At 47.9% G+C, this 19,703-nt stretch overlaps 1 protein-coding gene across 3 annotated transcripts in view; it reads left to right on the top strand.

Annotated features, from left to right (window-relative positions):
* Pmp22 (peripheral myelin protein 22) overlaps nucleotides 1-18,145 on the top strand; it is a 31,205-nt gene extending 13,060 nt beyond the window's left edge. For all 3 annotated transcript variants that reach the window (XM_021651516.2, XM_021651515.2, XM_021651517.2), the window contains exons 4-5: nucleotides 9,493-9,633; nucleotides 16,844-18,145. In XM_021651516.2, coding sequence (XP_021507191.2) covers nucleotides 9,493-9,633; nucleotides 16,844-17,007 — 305 coding nt within the window. In that variant the 3' untranslated portion in view covers nucleotides 17,008-18,145. The remainder of the gene's footprint in view (nucleotides 1-9,492; nucleotides 9,634-16,843) is intronic.
* Nucleotides 18,146-19,703: the final 1,558 nt, after the last annotated feature.

Raw genomic sequence — 19,703 nt, 5'->3', positions numbered from 1 at the left:
AAGCTGTCTCTCCGTGTCCCATCATCTCCTTCCTGCTTCTCTACCTTTTGTGGATTTTAATTCTAGGGTTGGCAGGGAGGGCATTGCCTCTGACCTCCAAGCACATTGTTGGCTTTTCTGGAACTTGCAGCACATTGCAGTGGAAGAGCAAGTTGACGAGGCCCCAGGAATCCGTGCTCCTTTACACTGCTCTACCTCTAGCAAAGTGGGCAGACTGGCATGTGCCCTGATGTCTTATTAGTAGTCTGTGCTGAGGTAGGACCCACGGACAGAGTCTCAAGGCCTCTGTACATTTATAATTGTGATCCAGATGGAGCCAAGGAGGTGGCTGACCATGGAGACTAGATGGACGATCGAGGGACCTGGGGCACACAGAAAGGCTTTGTGCCTAGGATGGTGGCATACTGTGCCTGTGTTCTTTCTACTGCTGGTCTCCATGATAGCCTTTCTACATCTGGTGGGGCTGGGAAAGGCAGAGGACTTCTGTTTTATTGTATGGGGAGATCCTGTAAAACCCAAAGATATCAGAGATAACCCAGCCACTCCTTGACCACGCTCCATTCTCACAGCTCATGATGTGCAACTGAATCTGCCTCTCTCCCTAGTCCGCTTCTGTGGCCAAACTGGATGTTTTCTAATGAGCTGCCATGGTCAAACATTTTGAAAAATATTAAACTGCAGAAGTCAGTCAAGCTTTTCTTATATAAACAAACAAACAAACAAACAAACAAGAACTACAGCTTCTTGTGGCCTGTAATAACTCACTACTTATTGTGAGTGTCCAGAAAGAGGCCGATATACTGGAATGTGGAACACACACCCCCTTTTTGGTATCAGCTTTTTTGGCCTGGGCCTCAGAATAAACATTCTCTGCAGAGCTCCCTATTTCTGCAACTTTCCAACAAGGTCCAGAACCTTGTTGGAACCTTCCTCCTGTTCAGCTAGCTCAGAAGCCCCAGCGAGTGCATGGGTATACTCATGCCAGTCTAAGACCCAGCGCACAGAAGAACACGGGAGTCAGAGCACACAGTTAGACTTGAGAAGCTAGTTTGTGTGTGTTCTGCACGCCTCTTAGTGAGGAGTGAAGTTAACTGAATGCTGGTGTGAGTTGAGTATCTTACCCAAAAGGTCTGCAGCTGGACGCGGTCCTGATTTGGGGTGGCTTTCGCTGCTGGGACACTTGTATATGCATTCGCTGTATTTGGTGAGGGACCCATGTCTAAACACAAGATGTGTTTACATATAATGTAGAGTCATATCCAGCAGAATAATTGTTGATCTTCGAAGTTCACGGATCACACTGGATCAGGTGAACAACTTGACCCTATGTCAGATCCAGATTTTTTTAAGCTTTTTGGATTGTTTTGGATTAGTGACCTTCGACCTGCCATCAGGTGTCATTGGAGTCCCTCGATGTGAGGGTTCTCTCTACACCCTGGGCAATTCTGTGTTCACTGATGTCCAGCCACAGGTTCTCCCCACTAAAACGCCTCCGTAATGACCAGCTGAAAAGGCCCCAAGAGAGGCCCTCGTGGCCTCCGTGAGTCCCAGGGCCATGTCTTGCTTTTCTGTTTGGTTTGCTTGCTGCAGGGGTCATGGGCAAAGTTAGCCCCGGCCCTGATTCTCATCTCAAACTGTCATCTGGTGTGCTGTGGGGAGGGGGTGGAGGCTCTGGGTCAGGACCCACACTGAACTCTGGCCAGTCAAGCTGGTGGGCGAAGGGGAGGCAGAGGCCACATTGTTCAGGGTGGAGGCTGCTTGGAAACCCAGCTATTTCTGGAATGACATTCATACGGAGAAAGAAGGGAAAATGGGGATTTTTGTGTGATGGTGGTGGGTTGGATTTGGGGGCGGGAGTCCTGCTCCTGGGGTTGTCATGTGACTTTGAAGATAGTACAGCACTGTGCCTATGGGAGACACTAACTCCTGCCTTTGTCATTTTCTCCTCCCTTAGCTTTCTTCCATCTCCCATCTGTGTTCTGTCTTTTTCAACATAGCTATTTATTATTTTTATCTTTTATTTTGGGTGATCCTGGAGATAGAACCGATATCACTGAGCATGCTAAGCAAGTTACTTGTCTACTCAGCTATATTCTGGACTTCTGTGTGCTCTCTTTCTTGAATCAGAAAACCGTTCATGAGTTGCCCAGAGGTCAGGGATAGAGGCGGCCCCGTGCTGATACTGACAGAGGCAGATGAACTCTTCGTGTTTCCTGAGCTCTTAACCAACTAGACTGTAGGCCCTGGGCTAAGAATACAGCCGAGGGGGCAGATGCATTTCCTCCTCTGCTCAGCTGGCTCTGGGTAGGAATCTGACCTTGAAGGAAAGCTTGGATGTTCCAGCTCCACCATCCCCTGCGTGCCCCGGGGGATGGGCCTGTCTCTAGCCACAGCCCACAACAGAAAGTTGTCTGTAGTCCTGGTTCCTGGCAGCTCACTGGAAGAGCAGGCCCGCCTGAGAGCATGAGAGCTTTCCATGCTGGAACTCAGCATCAAAGGTTGAGATTGGCATAGACCGGGCACTGTGAATTCTAGTGACATTCCCTAGGTATCCACTAGGCATTCAGTCCTGAGTGAAGCCTGGAGAATGACAAGGTTTTCTTGGGCTCTGCCAAGTTATTGGAGGCTTGTAATTAGTGGGGAGCAGAATGTCGCCATAGCACGCTTGCTCACCACTGGAATACTGGCCTTTGCAGTTCACTGGATCTGCATAAACACACTTCAGGTTGGCAGCATTCTCCCCCGCTTCTGTTTCTCTATCCTATCATCGGTAGCTTCTTTGCTCCAGCAAAAGTGAGCAAACTCTAGCCATAGATCCCAAGAAAAGCCAGCACTTGATTGGTTAAGGAAGGGCTTTTCGGATGGGACAGCCACGTCCACTGGTTCTCGAATAGGCTGTGCCTGGCTTTGTTCCACAAAGGCAGATAGATGAGCAGTCACTGCTGAGGTCCAGCGACCCCCAAAGCTCAGTCGGCCAGCTGGCTGTAGTCATAGTCATCGTCTGACGCTTCGCAGTGTTCCGTGCTGCCGAGGAGATACACAGTGAAATCGGGTTGGGCCAAATGCTTTTCTCGGAATTCTGGTTAACGCGACAAACATCTCGCTTATGTGAACTCTGGTCCTCAAGCACAATACTGCTTCGTGTGACCTGGATGGGATTGCCCAGAAATGGAGCCTCAAGTCACCCCATAAAAGGTTGTTTCTCTCCTGCTCAGCACCATCTCTGTGAGTGGGGTTGGCTTTCTTTCCCATTGCTCCTTCCTTCTCTCCCGCTTCCCCCCCCCCCCCCCCGCTTCCAGTGAGATTAAACCCCAGGGTCTCAGGCACCAACTTGCGCATCCTCCTTTAACAGGGCTCTCACGGCAGCTTGAATCGTTGCGACCCTACGATCTTGGTTAGTAAGTCACAAGAAAGGAGGTCTAGTCTCTAAGAGGCAAGTGACAAGTTAACTAGGTGGTCAGCAGAGATGCAGCAAAGGCGCTTCAGGGTACATGCATATGGCTGCTGGGGAGAGCCTGGCTTTTGCTCATCATTGCTTGAGCCTGTTCTCACATGGAACCCCGCACCTGCCCCTCTGCCCTGGCCACCCCTCTAGTCTAAGTCTGATGGTGATTTGGCTGGGGAGCAATGTTAGCAAAGCTGAGCCACCCCTTTAGGATACTGCGGCTTCCCCTTGAACAGCCAACTGGCTGAGCCAGTCTTGAGACTGTCATGGAGATTGCTTTCCCCAAGTCCTGGCTCTGCTTGTCCTCTGATGTCCTTAGGCAATACCCGATGGGTGGCATGGCACTTGATGAAAAGAGAGTCTCTTTTCTCTGTGCCCAGGCTCCTGCAGGTCTTTTAAGTTTTGGAACCAGCCCTTACCATTGATGCTGCGGTGTCTTCGTTGCCTTGCAATTTTTAAACTTTCTGTGTTTAAACAATACTTTGGAAGTTGCCTGTCGTTATAGAGTGTGGATTTGTTCCCAGCCCAATGCCAAAATCCTCAGGAACTCAGGTTACTCACATTGAGTGGGGTAGTATTTGTGCAAAACCTTTGCAGAAGTTTGTGCAAATAGTTGTCACGGTACTGTTCAGGGAGTGAGGATAAGGAGCACCTTTGCATGGATGCTTACAGGCACAGCTTTTAAAAACGTCTTTGGCCTGTCTGGTTGACTCTGTGAATGTGAAAGCTTCAGAAAGGCGGAGAGTACGCTCTCTTCTTGTTAAAAAGAAATCAAAAGATACACATCCAGTGAAAGGATTTTCGACCAAACTCCCCCTCATTATGAGTGAAGTTCTTGGGGTTCCCCTGGGCATCAGATTGCCAGATCTTTGTTCCTTTTCTGTAGGATACTGTTTTTTGGTGTGTTTACACACTGGCCCCATGTTGTCTGCACATTTTACTCATTGTTGCCTTGGGGTCTTTAAAGGCCCCTGTGTCTAATGCACCCTGTCAAGTGCTGCCAGGCCTTTGAGGTGGATTGGCCTAGTTTACCCTTGTAGGAGACTGTGAGGCCTCAGGGAGATAAGCTAAGCCACTATTCCCAGTGATAAGAGTGACACCAGTGTGAACATCCTGCTTGATTTCCTGGTTGCTCTCATTAATCTCACTGAATTAATTCTGGGTTTGTTTCATTCTTGTTTCCTAGTTTTTTGAGTTGACAGTTCAGCCCCCATGATCTTAAGTATTTTCCTAGTGAAGGCATGACAGGCAGTCATCATTCTCTGAAGGCTGCTTTCACCGTAGCTTGGAGGTCTGATTCATTTGCTTTCAGTGTTGTTCCTTGCTGATGAAATTTTTAAGTACAGTTTTGAGTATCTGTTCAAGTATTTACTTCCGGGTACAGATACTAAATTATTGGGTTATTATGTCTTAAGCATTGAAAAATTTAAATATAACCTTTTTGGGTTTCCAGGTATAAAAGGCTACGGTGTTGCCCTTACTCCTGAGAACAATGTGTGGTTTTGGTCCAGGCGACGTGATCGGCTTTACATTCTATGTGTAATCATTGCCTGTGCTCACATGTTATGGTACATGTGTGGGAAGTAAGAGAACAACTGCTAAGAGTCAGTTCTCTCCTTGTGCTCCGGACTCTTCCCGTGCTCTTACCCACAGAGCCCTCACACCAGACCTGATGTTATCTATTAAAGAAACGCTTTTTGACGGTTGGATAGATAAGAACTGGTATCACATTCTTCCTATACATCCTCTGGTTATCTAGTGGGGCCGAGTGTCTTCATATGTTTACTGGCTCCATGGTTTTCATTTGTGAATCACATATCTGGGCTTTTTAAGTTTTTGTGTGCGGGTGGGGCGCTTTTATTTTTATGCTTGGCTCTTTGCTCCCCCTGCAGCTTAATCTTGTGCATCTGTGTGCTAGGGACCCAACTTCAACGTATACAGCACTTTCCATTTCCTTCCTGATGGTCTGTGGACTGTACTTAATGTACAATGTACACTAACATTGCATCTATCCATCCGAAGTCTTCCTGCTGCTCCACTCTAACTTTGTCTCTTAGTGACCAGAACATACAGTTTGGTTTACTAAAACTTTACGAGCTTTGCATGTAAAATATTTTAAGTACATATTATAGATACATTTTATTAATTGTATCACTAATAGGTAACATGTAAGGTAACAGACACACTGGGGATCTTTGATGTCTGCTAATTTTTGTTTATTTTTTCTGGTTTTCTTCTGTTTCTTTTATATTGTTTTTGATCTTCTGTTTGTTGTTACTGTGCTTGATTCAAAATTTTTCTTAGCTGTTATTTTTTGCTTTTATTCTTTTTTGAAGAAAAAGGAATTAAGACAGGGTATCATGTAACCCAGGCTGGCCTTGAACTTGCTAGGTAGCCAAGGATGACCTTAAACTTTTTGTTTTGTTTTGTTTTCAAGACAGGGTTTCTCTGTGTAATAGCCCTGGCTGTCCTGGAACTTGCTTTGAATGACCAGGCTGGCCTCAAACTCTCAGAGATCCACCTGCCTCTGCCTCTGCCTCTGCCTCTTGAGTGGGATTGAAGGCCTGGATTCCCAATGCTCAGCTTACCTTGAACTTTAGATTTCTACCGTTTCCAGTTGAGAGACTTAGAAGAATAATATTATAGTGCTCATTATTCTTTATAGAATTGGAGTCTTACAGCTTTGAGTGTGTCTGTCCAGGAACATCATTAGTGTTGCTTTTTTGTTCTTCAATGAAAGCTGTCAACCATCTGATGTTTGCCACAGCCCTTACACACACACACACACACACACACACACACACACACCAGGTATTTCATTAAAAATACATGTTGTTATATTTCTTCAATTTTATTAATCTTTACTGACTGAATTAGTTTTAGATTTATTACATTCTTGTTTTTTCTAGATTTTTGAGTTGACAATTCAACCCTCCTATTTTAGTATACTTTAGTAAAGGTATAAGGAGGCAGACATTATCTTTTCTGAAGGCTGCTTTGGCCATCAGTGTCTCTTTTTGCTGATGAAATTTTTACCTTTCATCTCAGTTTCTTTAAAGAATTGTTTAAATCTCCCTTTTAAGTTTGCAAATTTATTTTGGCTTGTGTTTATTTTTCTATGGTGGGCATTCATTGTGTTTGCAAGGCAAGGGCTGTTGCCCCAGCTGTAGCCTCTGCCCTGGCTAGCTTCTGATTTCTCACTCCTGGTCATATTTTATGCTTAGATCATTTCTGCTTTCCTGAGACTTTTCCTCCCAGTACCTAACACTCAGTCAGTTTGTAAGACCGTCCCATGTGGATTTGAAAATCGCTTATAATTTTTATCATTTGGACAGAAGTTTCCTATATATCTGCTGCATTGAATCAGCTCCTTTCACAAGAGTAACCTTGGCTCCTATGTTTTGGCTTTCTGACTTAGATATTTTGGAGAAGAAAGCATTTCTCTTTAGATCCCCTTATATTTTAGCTCAAATTTTGTTCTCTCGGATGCTGTCATTCATCTTTTATCTTGATTATCGTTTAGTTAGGGTTTCTGTTTTGTTTTCCGATTGCTGTTGGCTGGGTATATCTTTTGGGTAACTGGCTAGAATGATTTAAGTCAAAGAGCTATTCTGTGAGTAATCTGAACTCATTTCACAGGTCCTGTGGCCGAGGATAGAATTGGTCTTACTATGCAGGTTTATGTTAATGAGGTTCAGTTGTCAAGAAATGAAGTACAGGGTACCTTCCCTACCTGTGTAAATTTAACACATAAAGATTTTAAGTTTTCACTAGATTTGTGAGATCTGGTGGTAATTTTCACTTGTGTTGGTTAAAGATCTTAGAACTGGAGAGTGAGACCCAGAGTAGCACCTGCTCCAGCCTTGCCCCTCAGGACAGCGCCTTCTGGCCATGGTGATTCACAGCTCTAGTTTCATTGGGACCATAGATTTGTGTCTTCAGCCTCATCTCACTGAGCTGGATAGTGTTTTAATGTGTTGTGGTAGCACTGGCTTCACTGCAGAGTGATCCTCCAGAAAAACCACGCTGTCAGGAAAAGACACACATCTGTGGCAGTCGTTAGAAGTGAAATAGGGGCTGCTCTGGGCTTCTGCTCTCTCACCTCAGCTGAGAGAGAGATTGGAGAAAGCAGGAGCATGCATTGCTATGGTGAAAGAGCACACTTGTGGAGTCGAGGCTTCCTGGATAGGATAGGGATGTGACACCCAGGCTCATCAAACATCTCTGGAAATCTCTTTCAGTTACAAACAAGCTAGAGTTTCTTCCATCTGAAAAGGCTTCCAGTGTGAGTCTGGAAAAGCCTTTCTGGAAACTCCAGAAGAGCTTCCCTGACTCTGCATACGAAAGATTTCTCCTGAAATTTAGTCACCACAAGTATCGTTTCCCTTATCCAAAACGCTCAGACCAGAAACAATTTAAAATGTAGGCTTCGTCCAAGAACCGTTAATATTTGCAGGGATCCACTGTTGACCATGAGATCCAAATCTAAACATAGAATTCATTTCATACACTGTGGTATATGTAGCCTGAAGGAAGTTTCTACAGTCTCTTTAGTAATTTTGTACATAAAATGGCATTGCCTAGTATGGCATGTATGACTTGGGGCGTTATGTTGGTTTAAAAGTTTACATATCTTGGTGCTCAGCTGTAAATAATCCAGATCCTGTAGCTTCGAATCTTATGCTAAGCATTGATGCAAGCTTCTTTTGGTGACAGGATTCCTCTGTGTAGCCCAGGCTGGTCACGAACTCACCTTCATCCTCCTTTAGTGCTGGAAGTATGGCTGTCTGCCACCAGCAGGTGATGAGTGCACTCTTAAGCTATTGCACACCAACTGGTTACTCCTTGAGAAGTTAAAAATCCTCACCTTCCGTTCTCTTCTTTGGCGAGAATAGGGTGGTCATGGTGCAGCCCACCTGGTGGACACCGTACGTGTGTCGCTGTCACACTGAGCTCAGCACAGCTTGCTTCCCCCTTCAGGCCATCGAAAGTCAGATTAACTTGCGGTAGACATTGCACTGGGGACACCTCTCCCCCTTTGCCTGAATTTTGGCTGGAAGTTTAGGGATTTGCTGAAAGCGGTGGGGGTTGACGACAGGGAGAACATGGAAGCCGCAATCCTATCTGGTGATTTGACGGAACACAGACGGCTCTGTGCTGAGGCCAAAGGCTGTGGTCAAGATGGACCAAGAAAAAGATGGGTTTGGCGGAAAACACGCACTTTATTTTTAGCACTTCCTTCCTGCTTCAGACGAGTGCCCATGGCTCTCACAGACCATCCCTGGGATCTCTCTGGGGAATGCTAGCTACTGAATATTGGTTATGAATTACAAATTTTGGAACATAGTAGAGGGCTTCTAAGAAGCCCTTCAGAGCCTTACAGGGCAGTTATCTTTGAATATTGGGAAACAATGGATGTGGCTCAGATCCTCTAGCACATATGCACACAGATGCTCATAAGAATAAAAAATGCCTTCAGTGTACAAGCTACCCAACAACCGAGCACCCTGCACCCTGCAATATGGATCTTTTCTGCTCATGACTGTGGCTGGGTGGCTGGCTGGAAGCCGCCTCTCACTGCCACTCACTGCTACTGTCCCCATTGTGACCGAGAACTATACTATACACAACCAGCCAGCCCAGGAAAAGCTCCAAATTCTAAGCATGAACTATTGTTTTTGGTAGCTATATACTACTTTTTTGTTGGTGTAAAGTCAAAAATTACAACTCAGACTATACAAGCCACGAATCGTGTGCTAGTTTAGGCAGCACATTTGGAAGAATCCCTGGAAGGCAGTTCAGTGTACTTTGAATTGTGCGCAACTTTTAGTGACGCATGCTTTTCCTCCAGCCCTTTCCAGAGCTGTTCATGGTTCGACAAGAAAAGGTCACTTGACAATTGTCTTCTTAAAGTGCAGGAGTGAGCTGCTCCCACCAGGTTGGCAGCTCAAGCAGACAACCAGGCTCCCTCTGTCCCACGTAACCCTTGCATGGCAGGTCCTCCTTGGCCTTTCCCAACTTTTCTAACCAAGTGTTCCTTCCTCCAGAATGGCTGCAGTCTGTCCAGGCCACCATGGTCCTATCTGTCATCTTCAGCGTCCTGTCTCTGTTCCTCTTCTTCTGCCAGCTCTTCACTCTCACCAAAGGAGGCCGCTTTTACATCACCGGATTCTTCCAGATCCTCGCTGGTAAGTTGTGTTCTCGTGGAATATGGGCCTTGAAGGACTTGGTCCCTGAGTGATGGGTATTCATGAATCGGACTATTGGATGTTTATACTGAAGCTTTTCCTCTCGGTGTCTCTCCTTCTGTGTGTGTCTTTCTGTTTCTCTTCTCTCCCTAACCCCATCACGAGTGTATGTGTGTTTGTGTATGTGTGTACATGCAAATGTATTTGCATGTATATTTGAACTTGGGGACATTCCACTGCTCTGTGGAATGAGACACATGTGTTAGAGTCTTGTGGACTCAAGAAGAAAAGCCTCCAGCGTGCCAGATCTACACCAGAATTGAAGTTACAATGTGTGCACATCATTAGAGATAAATGCTGAGGCAACCCACAGAGCCAAGGATAGCCTAGAGGACTGTTTCCTTTGGTTTTTGTAATACCCAAGAAACTGTCTTGGCTTTAGAACATGGGCCTGTTCAGAGTGTTGGCAAGGGTGTTCTCAGGAAAGTGTCTCTTACCTATTAGTGGAGATGGTCACCCTGACAAACTCCTGTGGACTTTGACTTCCTGCTGTATTCTCTGTGGTCTTCACCAGCATTCCATGCTCTTGCTTCCAATTATGAGACTGTGATAAAACACATGCAAATACAGGAGGAACTTCACCTTCTCCCTGTGGTCTCTTCAGTTAGCCGTTCCCAAGTATGGAATGTAGGATTCCGAATACCTTTCAGCTTTGTCTCTAGATTCCGGTCAGTGTCTTGCTTCATTGACCCCTACCTTTCTGTCTGGTGTTTGTCAAATGACCGAGACTGTAGAGAACTTGAGAGAAGTGAGAGGCAGAGAGTATGTCTAGGTACACACTCCCATCCTAGCCAAATGCAGCACTGTTTGACTGTGGTGTTTGACTGTGGGCCATATCACCACCCATGAACAGAAGCAGCCCTCTGGGAATTGGAAACAGCCCACAAGTCCTTGGTGGATGGTTGGATAGAGAGACATGGCCTGAGGCTGAGCTGCTGATAGCTTTTCCAGAAGATCTGCTAGTGTCTCTGCCTCCTGAGTGCTGGGTTTAAAGGCATACGCCACACCTAGCCCTGCCTCTGACTTTCGCTGGATGTTAAATTCACATTCACACCCTTTGTTATGCATAAGCTGTGAAAGTCTGCTATGCTTGGCAGCACCTGCAGAACTACTCAGCTGAACACTGCTGGGCTGGGCAGAGCTGAGTTTTATACCTGGAAGCGTTTTCACCTGCTGCTTTCAATTATCCAGGGTCTTTTTTATACAATACCATTTTAGTGAAAATTCACAGTCTGGATACTACATTTGATCTTAGACAAAAGGCCAAGGGAAAGAGCTGTGAGGTCTGGAGATAAGGACACATGTGACCCACACAGCCTCTGGGTTAAGGCCCTTCCATTCACGCAGACCTTCTTAGAGCTTCCGAAACTGTTCAGAGTCTGTTTACTGGGGCGCTTTACAACTTTGCTTCAGCTTTGAGCACTCCCTCAGACACCTCTGGCTTTGCTTTTCCTGAGGCTCTTTGAATCTTGCTGCTCACCACTCACGGGACTTGTTTTCAGTCATGAGTCGTCAGCTGAGCGGCCCTTACTTAAACACGTTATCTGGACTTAGAAATGCTGAAGTGAAACAGCGGCTGTAATTCCCTAAGAACATTCTGTGCTTAGTTGTTAGTTCTCCTCAGACGGCCTGAAGGGAGGTCTCCCAGGAATCTCGGGTCTGCAGGTGTTCTTTTGAAATTGCTGGGAGCTCTTTCTGCTCACGTTGACAACCAAGAACTGGGCCTTGACCTGTAGACTCCCGGTTCTTTCGTAGCGTGACGGTTGTCCCTTGTGAGCTTTCCCCTGGGTGGTGTTTAGGGAGAAGGTAGGAGCTGGGGAGAAGATGAGGGGTGGAGGTGGCTGCAGGTGAAAATTAGTGCATACCTGGGAATTAACAGTCTAACGTCAGGGAGGAAGTCAGAAAAACCGAAGCAACTGGGGAAGGAAAGAGAGGGAGGAGGTGGACAGGGAGACACATGGAAGAAAGAAGGAGAAAGTAGCCTCGTGGTTAGGGTGCGTGAAACCTGAGTGTGGTTTTCACAGTGGGCAGCTACATTCCATGAAGGGCAGGTCCTCAGAGCACTGAGGCACGTTAAGTGGAAACCAACAGAGAATCGATTGAGTTTCATAAGATACTGTTACGGGTTGCGGTATCATTACTGCTTCCTTTTTTAAAAAATGCACACATGTGCATGCCTGGTGCTGAGGAGGTCAGGAAAGGGTATCAGATCCTCTGAAACTGGAGTTACAGGTGGTTGGGAGCCACAGTGTCTGTGCTGGGAATTGAACCTAGATCCTCTGCAAGAGCAGCAAGTGTTCTAAGCTGAAGAGCCATCTCTCCAGTCCCTACAGCTTCCCTTTGAAGGACATGCTGTGTATGTCTGTATGGCTCAGACCTGTGAGCTGGAGCTTAGGAGAGACAGGAGACCTCTGAGTGGGCTCTCCTGCTTCCTGTATCTTCCTCATGGTCACGGCAGCTCTTCTGGCTTTGCTGCATCGTTAACAAAGTCTCCTAGTGAACTACATCCCTTGATCACGTACTTCTTTGGCTTGGCAGTTTGCAAGAGGAATAATAAAAGCCCAACCTCAGCTGCTTTATTTCACTCGGGGCAAGATGGCCTTACCCTGCATAGCCTTGGGGAGTATCTCTGAGTGGGCTCTCTTCCTGATGACTTGATGAGCACCCATTAGAATGCCCTGATCTTGCTGTGAGGCCTCCCAGGACCTTTCCACTAGCAGTAGACCCCACTCACAAGCTGTAGATTCTTCTAAACCCCTTGGAGGAGAATGTCCCAATCCTGCTTCTAGACTTGCGAGTCATTTCTGTTTCCTGGGTGCTGCTGTTCCTACACATTTTTATCCTTATGTTTGCTGTGTTGGGTCAGGATTCCAAGGTGGGGGACCATCAACAAAACCACACAGACACCAAGTTAGAAGTAGAGAGCTGTGCGTTTTAGTGTGCAGCAGCTAACCAGCTCAGGGCAAGCACCCAGAAGACCCTCAGCCCTGACTGGTGACTCGATAAGTGTGTCCCTGTGGCATAATCCAACTCAACTCAGATATGCAGGTATCTTACCAGAGTTGGGAGTCACAACTTGTGTCTCAAGTCAGCTCCAGCCACCTCTCTTCCACAAGCTACTTTAAAGAAAGGACCACATTAACAGCGAAGAGCAGACAAAGGAGAGTTATGCGGTGTGGGCCACATTGGGAAGAGGGGCAAAGAGATCCAGGGCTCGTTTCTCCCAAGTCTGTCTTCAGGGCCCTGAAAGTCTAAATAGAGGGCCCTGGATGTGCACATCTAAGCCACCCCAGTCAAGGTGTGGCCACACCCACCACTGAGCCATCATTATCTGGGCATCAGACTTACCTTGTAAAATGTTCTGACAAGTCTATAGAACCCTGTGAAATCTCTTCCAGGGAGACAAGTTTGCCACTGCTGGTGCTTTTTCCTTCTCCCAGCATGAGCTTTCTAGGGGAATCTGCATTTCTTTGGGCTCCATTGTTTCAACAGTGTAATCGTCAGATTGAAAGACTCAAGTGTCTCTTTAGAATATGTTCATTTCTGCCAGGATGGTCCCAGCTACTGTGGTCAAGGGGGATAGAAAGAATAGAAGCAGTGGACTCCTGAGTGAGTCTCGGTTTTTCTATTTGTTTCATTTCTTTTGTTGTGTGTGTGCACAGAAGGCAGGGAGAGAGAAAGAATTAACACAGAACAAAATAAGTAATGGGGAGGTTGGTGTGCTTGCTATGGACCTGTTTGTTTTTGAGTGATTCAAAGGTAGCATAACCCAGACACCAAATTTAGAAACCCTTCTCAGCGAATCACAACAGAGTTTTCACCAGCCATGCCCAGACAGGAGCCCAAGGACGGTATGAGCTGCTCTCTGGACAGTAATGGTCATCTAGAAGCAGAGTCTACCCTGCTGGGTAGTAGCAGCTCTTCTAGCATCTGTGGCTCTAAGGGTGTTGATGGAAGCGAGATGAGTAGGGCTGAGCCTTCCACTATCAAGTATTCTGGATGGGGCTTCCGGGGTCCACTTCCTAGCTAGCTTCCTGTGGCTTCTGCCCCTGCCCCTGCAGTGCTAATGCTCAGCACAGGCCTCCCAGGTCTTGGAGAGTCTTTCATTGGCTGCATGTCTGCTTTCTGGACTGTTGATGACGAGGCCTGCCGCTAAGCTGTCTCTGCTCAGCTGCTGGACGTCAGGTTCCGGCTGCATGTGCAACCAACGGCCCCATCCCACCCTCCATCCTCCTCCTCCCACATCTAGTCCATCACCTGGTCTGCTGTGGTCTGCCGTCCTCTGGATGCTGTGCCAGTTCTTTCTCTGTACTCACTGACGCCATTGCACCAGGCCACAAACCGACCCCTGCACCTCCTCACCTCCTGCCTCCTGCCAACTGCAAATCCCATTTCTCTCTCTTCTGCCTTTTTGGGCTTTACACTAAATTTTATTATTATTTTATTGTATGTGTACGGGTCTTTTGGCTGCGTGTATATCTGTGCCCCACCCACATGCCATGAAGAAGACCTCGGATGCCCTCTGGAACTGGAGTTAAAGATGACTGGGAACAATCGCGTGGGTGCTGGGAACCGAACCCAGGTCTTCTGAAAGAGCAAGTGCTCTTAACCACCGAGTCATCTCTCCTGCCTTTGTGTTTATTTTTGAGACATGACGTAGCTCAGGCTGACCCCTGAGCCCCTTGAGGGCTGGGATTATAGGTGGCACCTCCAGTGCTATCCCATCTGGCCTGGGAGGAGCTTCCCAGGTCCTGAGTCTGCTCACGTCCCTGCAGTGCTGAGTGTCCTTCCCTTCTCTGCCCCTTGCCTTGCCACCCTGGCCCTGCATGAGGTCCAGCCTCCTGTCCTGGGAGACTGCTGCCCCCACCTGCCGGTAGTTTTCAATGCTTTCTTCCAGTCTCAGCCTTGACTGGGCTCCTCTTCCTGGAGTTTCTGTCCTGCTCGTCTTCACCTGGCCACTTCTTTCACACCCCTGAGACCTGGCTGAACTAATTCTCCCTTCAAAGCTTCTGTCCTGCCATGTGGTGTTCAGGATGTTGGGGACATTCTTCCTTTGTAGACTTCTTAGTATCAAAAGTGGTGTCTCTTTCGCTGGGTCTAGGGAGCGTGTGCAGGAGGTTGCTGCAGAAACAGTCACCGTGAGGCAGGTACAAAGTGCTGTGACTTGCATGCTTGGTGCCATCATGTTGGTTTTTGTGTTTTACTGGACCTGTGGATAGACTTGGCACTCTCCCAGGGGGCCTTGCTGACCAATAGGTACCTGAATGACACATCTCCACCAGTTGGGTAATGAATCACTCTTGGTCAGGGGGGGAAACCAATGTTTCTCTTTACCAGGAACGGAGACATAGCTGATTCACACAGCTGCCGAGGCATTGTTCAAACCCGTGGCCAGGAGATACCTCACGAAGAATCCCTGTCCAAATGATAATAGTCATGCTTCCTTTTCTGGCTCTGTCATACCTTCCTCTCTGCTGTGGTATGCTTCACTCCTTATGGCCCTGCCCTCGTTAGCTAGGCCACCAGAAGCCCAACACAATGCCAGTCTTCCTCCTTCTCTAACTCCCTTTGTCCCTCTCTCCTTTCTTGTTTGCTTCCTGTCTTGGTTTTCTTATGTCTTGAGACAGGGTCCCACAGGGTAGCCCAGGCTGGCTTTCAACTCACAGTCCCCCAGCCTCAGCTCGCAAAGTGCTGAGACTCACAGGCCCGGGTCACAAATGTCTACTTTGTATTTTCCCTTCGTTTTGTGCTTGTAGAGCTAGAGATGGGCCTTGCACATGCTAAGCAGGCAGGCCACACTCATTCAGACCCAAATCCCTGCTAGTTCTTAGCAAGAAGGGGCATCCAGGGAACAATAGGACAAGATAACCGAGGACCTGGATCAAGGCTGATCAAATATGTCCCAGGACCGCTGCTGTCCTTCAGCAGGACTATGGCTTCCCATGACACAGCAGCTTTGCTGTCTCTGTGCTTTCTGTAGGTAGGGGCAGGTCCTAGGTCCCATCCCACGGCAGTCCGAAGACTATTGTGTGGCTTTTCCAACGGAGGCAAGCTGAGCGGGCATATTCTCCTCTGAGTTGCCAAAGGACAGTCTGATTGGGTGGATTGTGTGACATCATCCCCCCCCTCTGTTTATTCAAACAAAGTTGAACTGTCCAGCATGTCAGCAGCCCAAATAGCAGCGAGGTTAGCTGTAGGTGGCCCGGGAGCTGGAGCCCTGCAACTGCACAAATCCCACACAGCCCGCCGCCTTTATAATAGAGTCTCAGAGCTTTGTTCTCCGTGGGAAACAGATACGGCTTTGTCCAGCTCCAGGCTGGGTGCCGATGCCATCCGACTCCTCTCTGAGGAGGGACGTGGCTGTCACATGGTCACAGGTGGTCACACTTGAGTGTGGTAGCTGCACCAAAGAGTTGGGGTGCCCTGACCAACCTTTGTGACTGACGTTCTTTCATGGGCTTTGAGCTTCAGGCCTGGCCTTTGGGGGTCACCAAGTAGAACGGGGCTGCTCTTTATCCATCCCCTTTCACTGCAGCTCTGATTCTCACCCTCGTGGTCCCCCTTATTTCCTCCATGCCTCCCTTTGCCTTCACCAATAGGCACTGCTCACTTACATTCATGGGACAGCATGACTGAAGGAACCAGGCCCCCTGTGCTCAGCAGAGAGTCTAGCCTCCACTGTTGTTCCCAGTGCCACCCGGGCTGCAGGATGGCTTCACTTCCACCAGTCTCTGGTCCTGTAAGGCACTGACCTTCTGCAGAGCGGTTCACAGCTTCAGCAGCATGTCCAAACCCAGCCACTTCTGAGAAGAGCTAGAAGGCTCATCATCTTGCAGCCTGAGCCCTTGCTGGCCATCTGGAGATGCCCAGGGAAGGGTGACAGTGAAAGAAAAGGAAGTAAGGCAGAAAATGTGCTGTGGGCCCTCAGCGTGTGTGTGTGTGTGTGTGTGTGTGTGTGTGTGTGACGTGGCCGCTTCTCTGCTCTTCCTTTTCCTTTCACTCGTTCTCCAGCCGTCTCATCCCGCTTCTGATCCGGGAGGCCCAGCCAGGGTAGGAACGCTCTCCCTGCCCAGCATCGTGGATGTTCAGGGGGCAGAGAGCCACAGCCTGGCACTGACGGCCTGCTTACCTGCTGTCTCTCTCCTCTCAGGTCTGTGCGTGATGAGCGCAGCGGCCATCTACACGGTTCGGCACAGTGAATGGCATGTCAACAATGACTACTCCTACGGCTTCGCCTACATCCTGGCCTGGGTGGCCTTTCCCCTGGCCCTCCTCAGTGGCATTATCTACGTGATCCTCCGGAAACGCGAATGAGGCGCCCGACGCACCATCGCCCGTCTCGGCTCTGAGCGCGCATAGGGTACACAGGGAGGGAGGAAGGAAACCAGAAAAACAAACCCAACAAACCAAAAAGAGCTAGCCCCAAATCCAAACTCAAGCCAAACCAAACAGAACGCAGTTGAGTGGGGATTGCTGTGGATTGAAGATGTATATAATATCTATGGTTTATAAAACCTATTTATAACACTTTTTACATATGTGTACATAGGACTGTTTGCTTTTTATGTTGAATGTCAGCCTCATGTTGAATCTTAAAGAACTCTACATCCTAACACTATAACTAAGCTCAGTATCTTTGTTTTGTTTCTCATCTTTTGTTTCGCTCAGACGTTAAAACTCCACGTGGCCCCTTTCATCTGAAAGCTCATACCTCCCTCCCACTCAACCTCCTAGGATAACCAAAGTGTGGGGGACCAACCCCAAACGGCCAAAGGCCTTCACACTGTGGGTAACCTGGTTCATTAAGCAGGAACATCCACTGCCCAAATCACTGTGTGGAGCCCTAAGCACTCACAGATGAAGAAACGCCCTGACCGGAGCCCTCTGAAGAACAATGGCTGGCGGCTCCTTGAAGCCTTGTCCCTGTAGGCACAGTCCAAGGGGCGCACACTCAAATGAGACGTCAGAGACAAGGAGTCTGTGAAATGGTGCTATAGATTTACCATTCCTTATTATTACTAATCATTTAAACCACTCACTGGAAACTCAATTAACAGTTTTATGACATACAGTAGAATGGAGACCTGAGTAATTGTGTGTGATATAAATGGTTCATAACCGCATTCGTGCCTAGCTAGGCTGTTGTTATTACCACAGTAAATAAATCTCAATGCCTCCGTCACTCCCACAGTTTTCTCGCGGTCGGAGCAGCAGGACAAGTGTCTAGACCCTTGGGACTGCGAGATCCCTGGCTTTCTGGATCTAGACTGTCCTGTGCCTCCACGGACTGTCTGGCGATGACTTGTACTGGCCACCAACTGTAGATGTATATACGGTGTCCTTCTGATGCTAAGACTCCAGACCTTTTTTTTTTTTTCTTTTGCTTGCTTTTTCTGATTTTATACCAACTGTGTGGACTAAGATGCATTAAAATAAACATCAGAGTAACTCACTCGTCTCTCCCGGGTTTTTGTTGGTGATGGGTATGTGTTTAAGGTGCAAGTGAGGGTGAGCTTCGGAGTTTCAGAGGAGAGCGGGGTGCAGTTGGTGGTTTGGGCTGTGTGGTGCTTCAGGAGTGAGGTCGTAGCTGTCCCTCAGGTGGAGGAGGGAGCCTGTGATTCACGTGGTGACTCTACAGTGGCTCCCAGGGGTACAGAGCTGGGGGGGGCAGGCTGTAAGCCACCTGGAGGGCACTTCAGTGTTCAGATAATAGTGCTCTCTGGTGGCATGTACAGGAGCACAGGGGCATGACAGGAGCTGTGCTCATATGCAGAGGAGACGGGCATGAACAGCATGGGCTTCTGAATCATTCTCTGAATGGTGTTTTGAATGGTAATGGTGGTAAAGCAGGACTGGCTGAGCTTCTGACCCCATGGAGAAGGCAAAGGTCATGAGCATTACTTAGCTCCAGGCTTCTGTTACTCCCTAGCCTTCTGCAATAGTGGCGCAGGATGTCAGGCTGTGTAGTCATCCACGCTTACTGATCCATTACTCTGAGCTGCACCAAAGGGTGAGAAAGAATGAGAAAATTCTTAGTGAGCGAGGCAAGCCAGAGTGGTGGCGTTAGGAGCGTAGAGGAGTGCTTGGAAGAGTATGGAAGGAGATCCTGATTGCTTATCTGGGTCTTGTCTCTGCCTGCACATACTGCCCCCCCCCCCCCCCGCACACCTGAATTCCTGTGCCCAGGAAGGCAGTATCACCTCACGACAAAAAGGCAGGAAAGGGAACAGTTGCATCCAGAGGGGACCAAATGTATGAGGGGGACTGACTTTATGACAACATGCTGTCATGAGGGCTGGTCACTGTTTAAGACCAGCATCAGGCCCTCGGGAGGGTGACGTCAGTCTCATCAGACCTCGGTGTGCTCCTGAGCCACTTGGTAGTCCTGATGTTGCGGGCTCAGATCCACATATGTGTGGTGCCTGTGATCCTGCATTTCCAGCTAGTTCCTGGGTGAGGCTGGTGTAGAAAACATTTTTTGAGCAGCAGGAGCCTATAGGGCAGCCACCTGTAGCCACCTGACACTTCTGCCTGAACACCTGTGGCACCTGCAGCCACTTGACACTTCTGCCTGGACACCTGTGGCACCTGCAGCTACCTGACACTTCCGCCTGAACAGCTGGGGCAGGGTTGTGAGTCCCATCTGAGGCTCTGCAGTGACCTGTATCTATGCTCTGACACACAGGCTTCGGCCACATTTCCACAGCCAGCCATGGGATGCAGGTGAGAGTGACTGAGGAAACCAGGACTTTGGCTTCATAGCTTGTAGTCTGAAAAAAAATCTCATTCTATAAAATTTGTCTTTGAAGACAATTTAAATTAAACATTAAAATGTTTTACTTAAATTGGCGTAGATAATGCACAAAGAAAAACACCAACAATGGCCTCCAGCTCTCCTCACTTGAGTAATTCCCTTGACTAATATACATGTCTATTATGTGATACATATACATCTAGGATTATAGCATCCATATCTTGACAGAATAAAAAAATTTTTCTCACCTCATACT

This window comes from Meriones unguiculatus, chromosome 11 (genome assembly GCF_030254825.1).
Source record: "Meriones unguiculatus strain TT.TT164.6M chromosome 11, Bangor_MerUng_6.1, whole genome shotgun sequence".
Taxonomy (NCBI): Eukaryota; Metazoa; Chordata; class Mammalia; order Rodentia; family Muridae; genus Meriones; species Meriones unguiculatus.
This window is presented reverse-complemented; position numbering and strand designations above follow the sequence as displayed.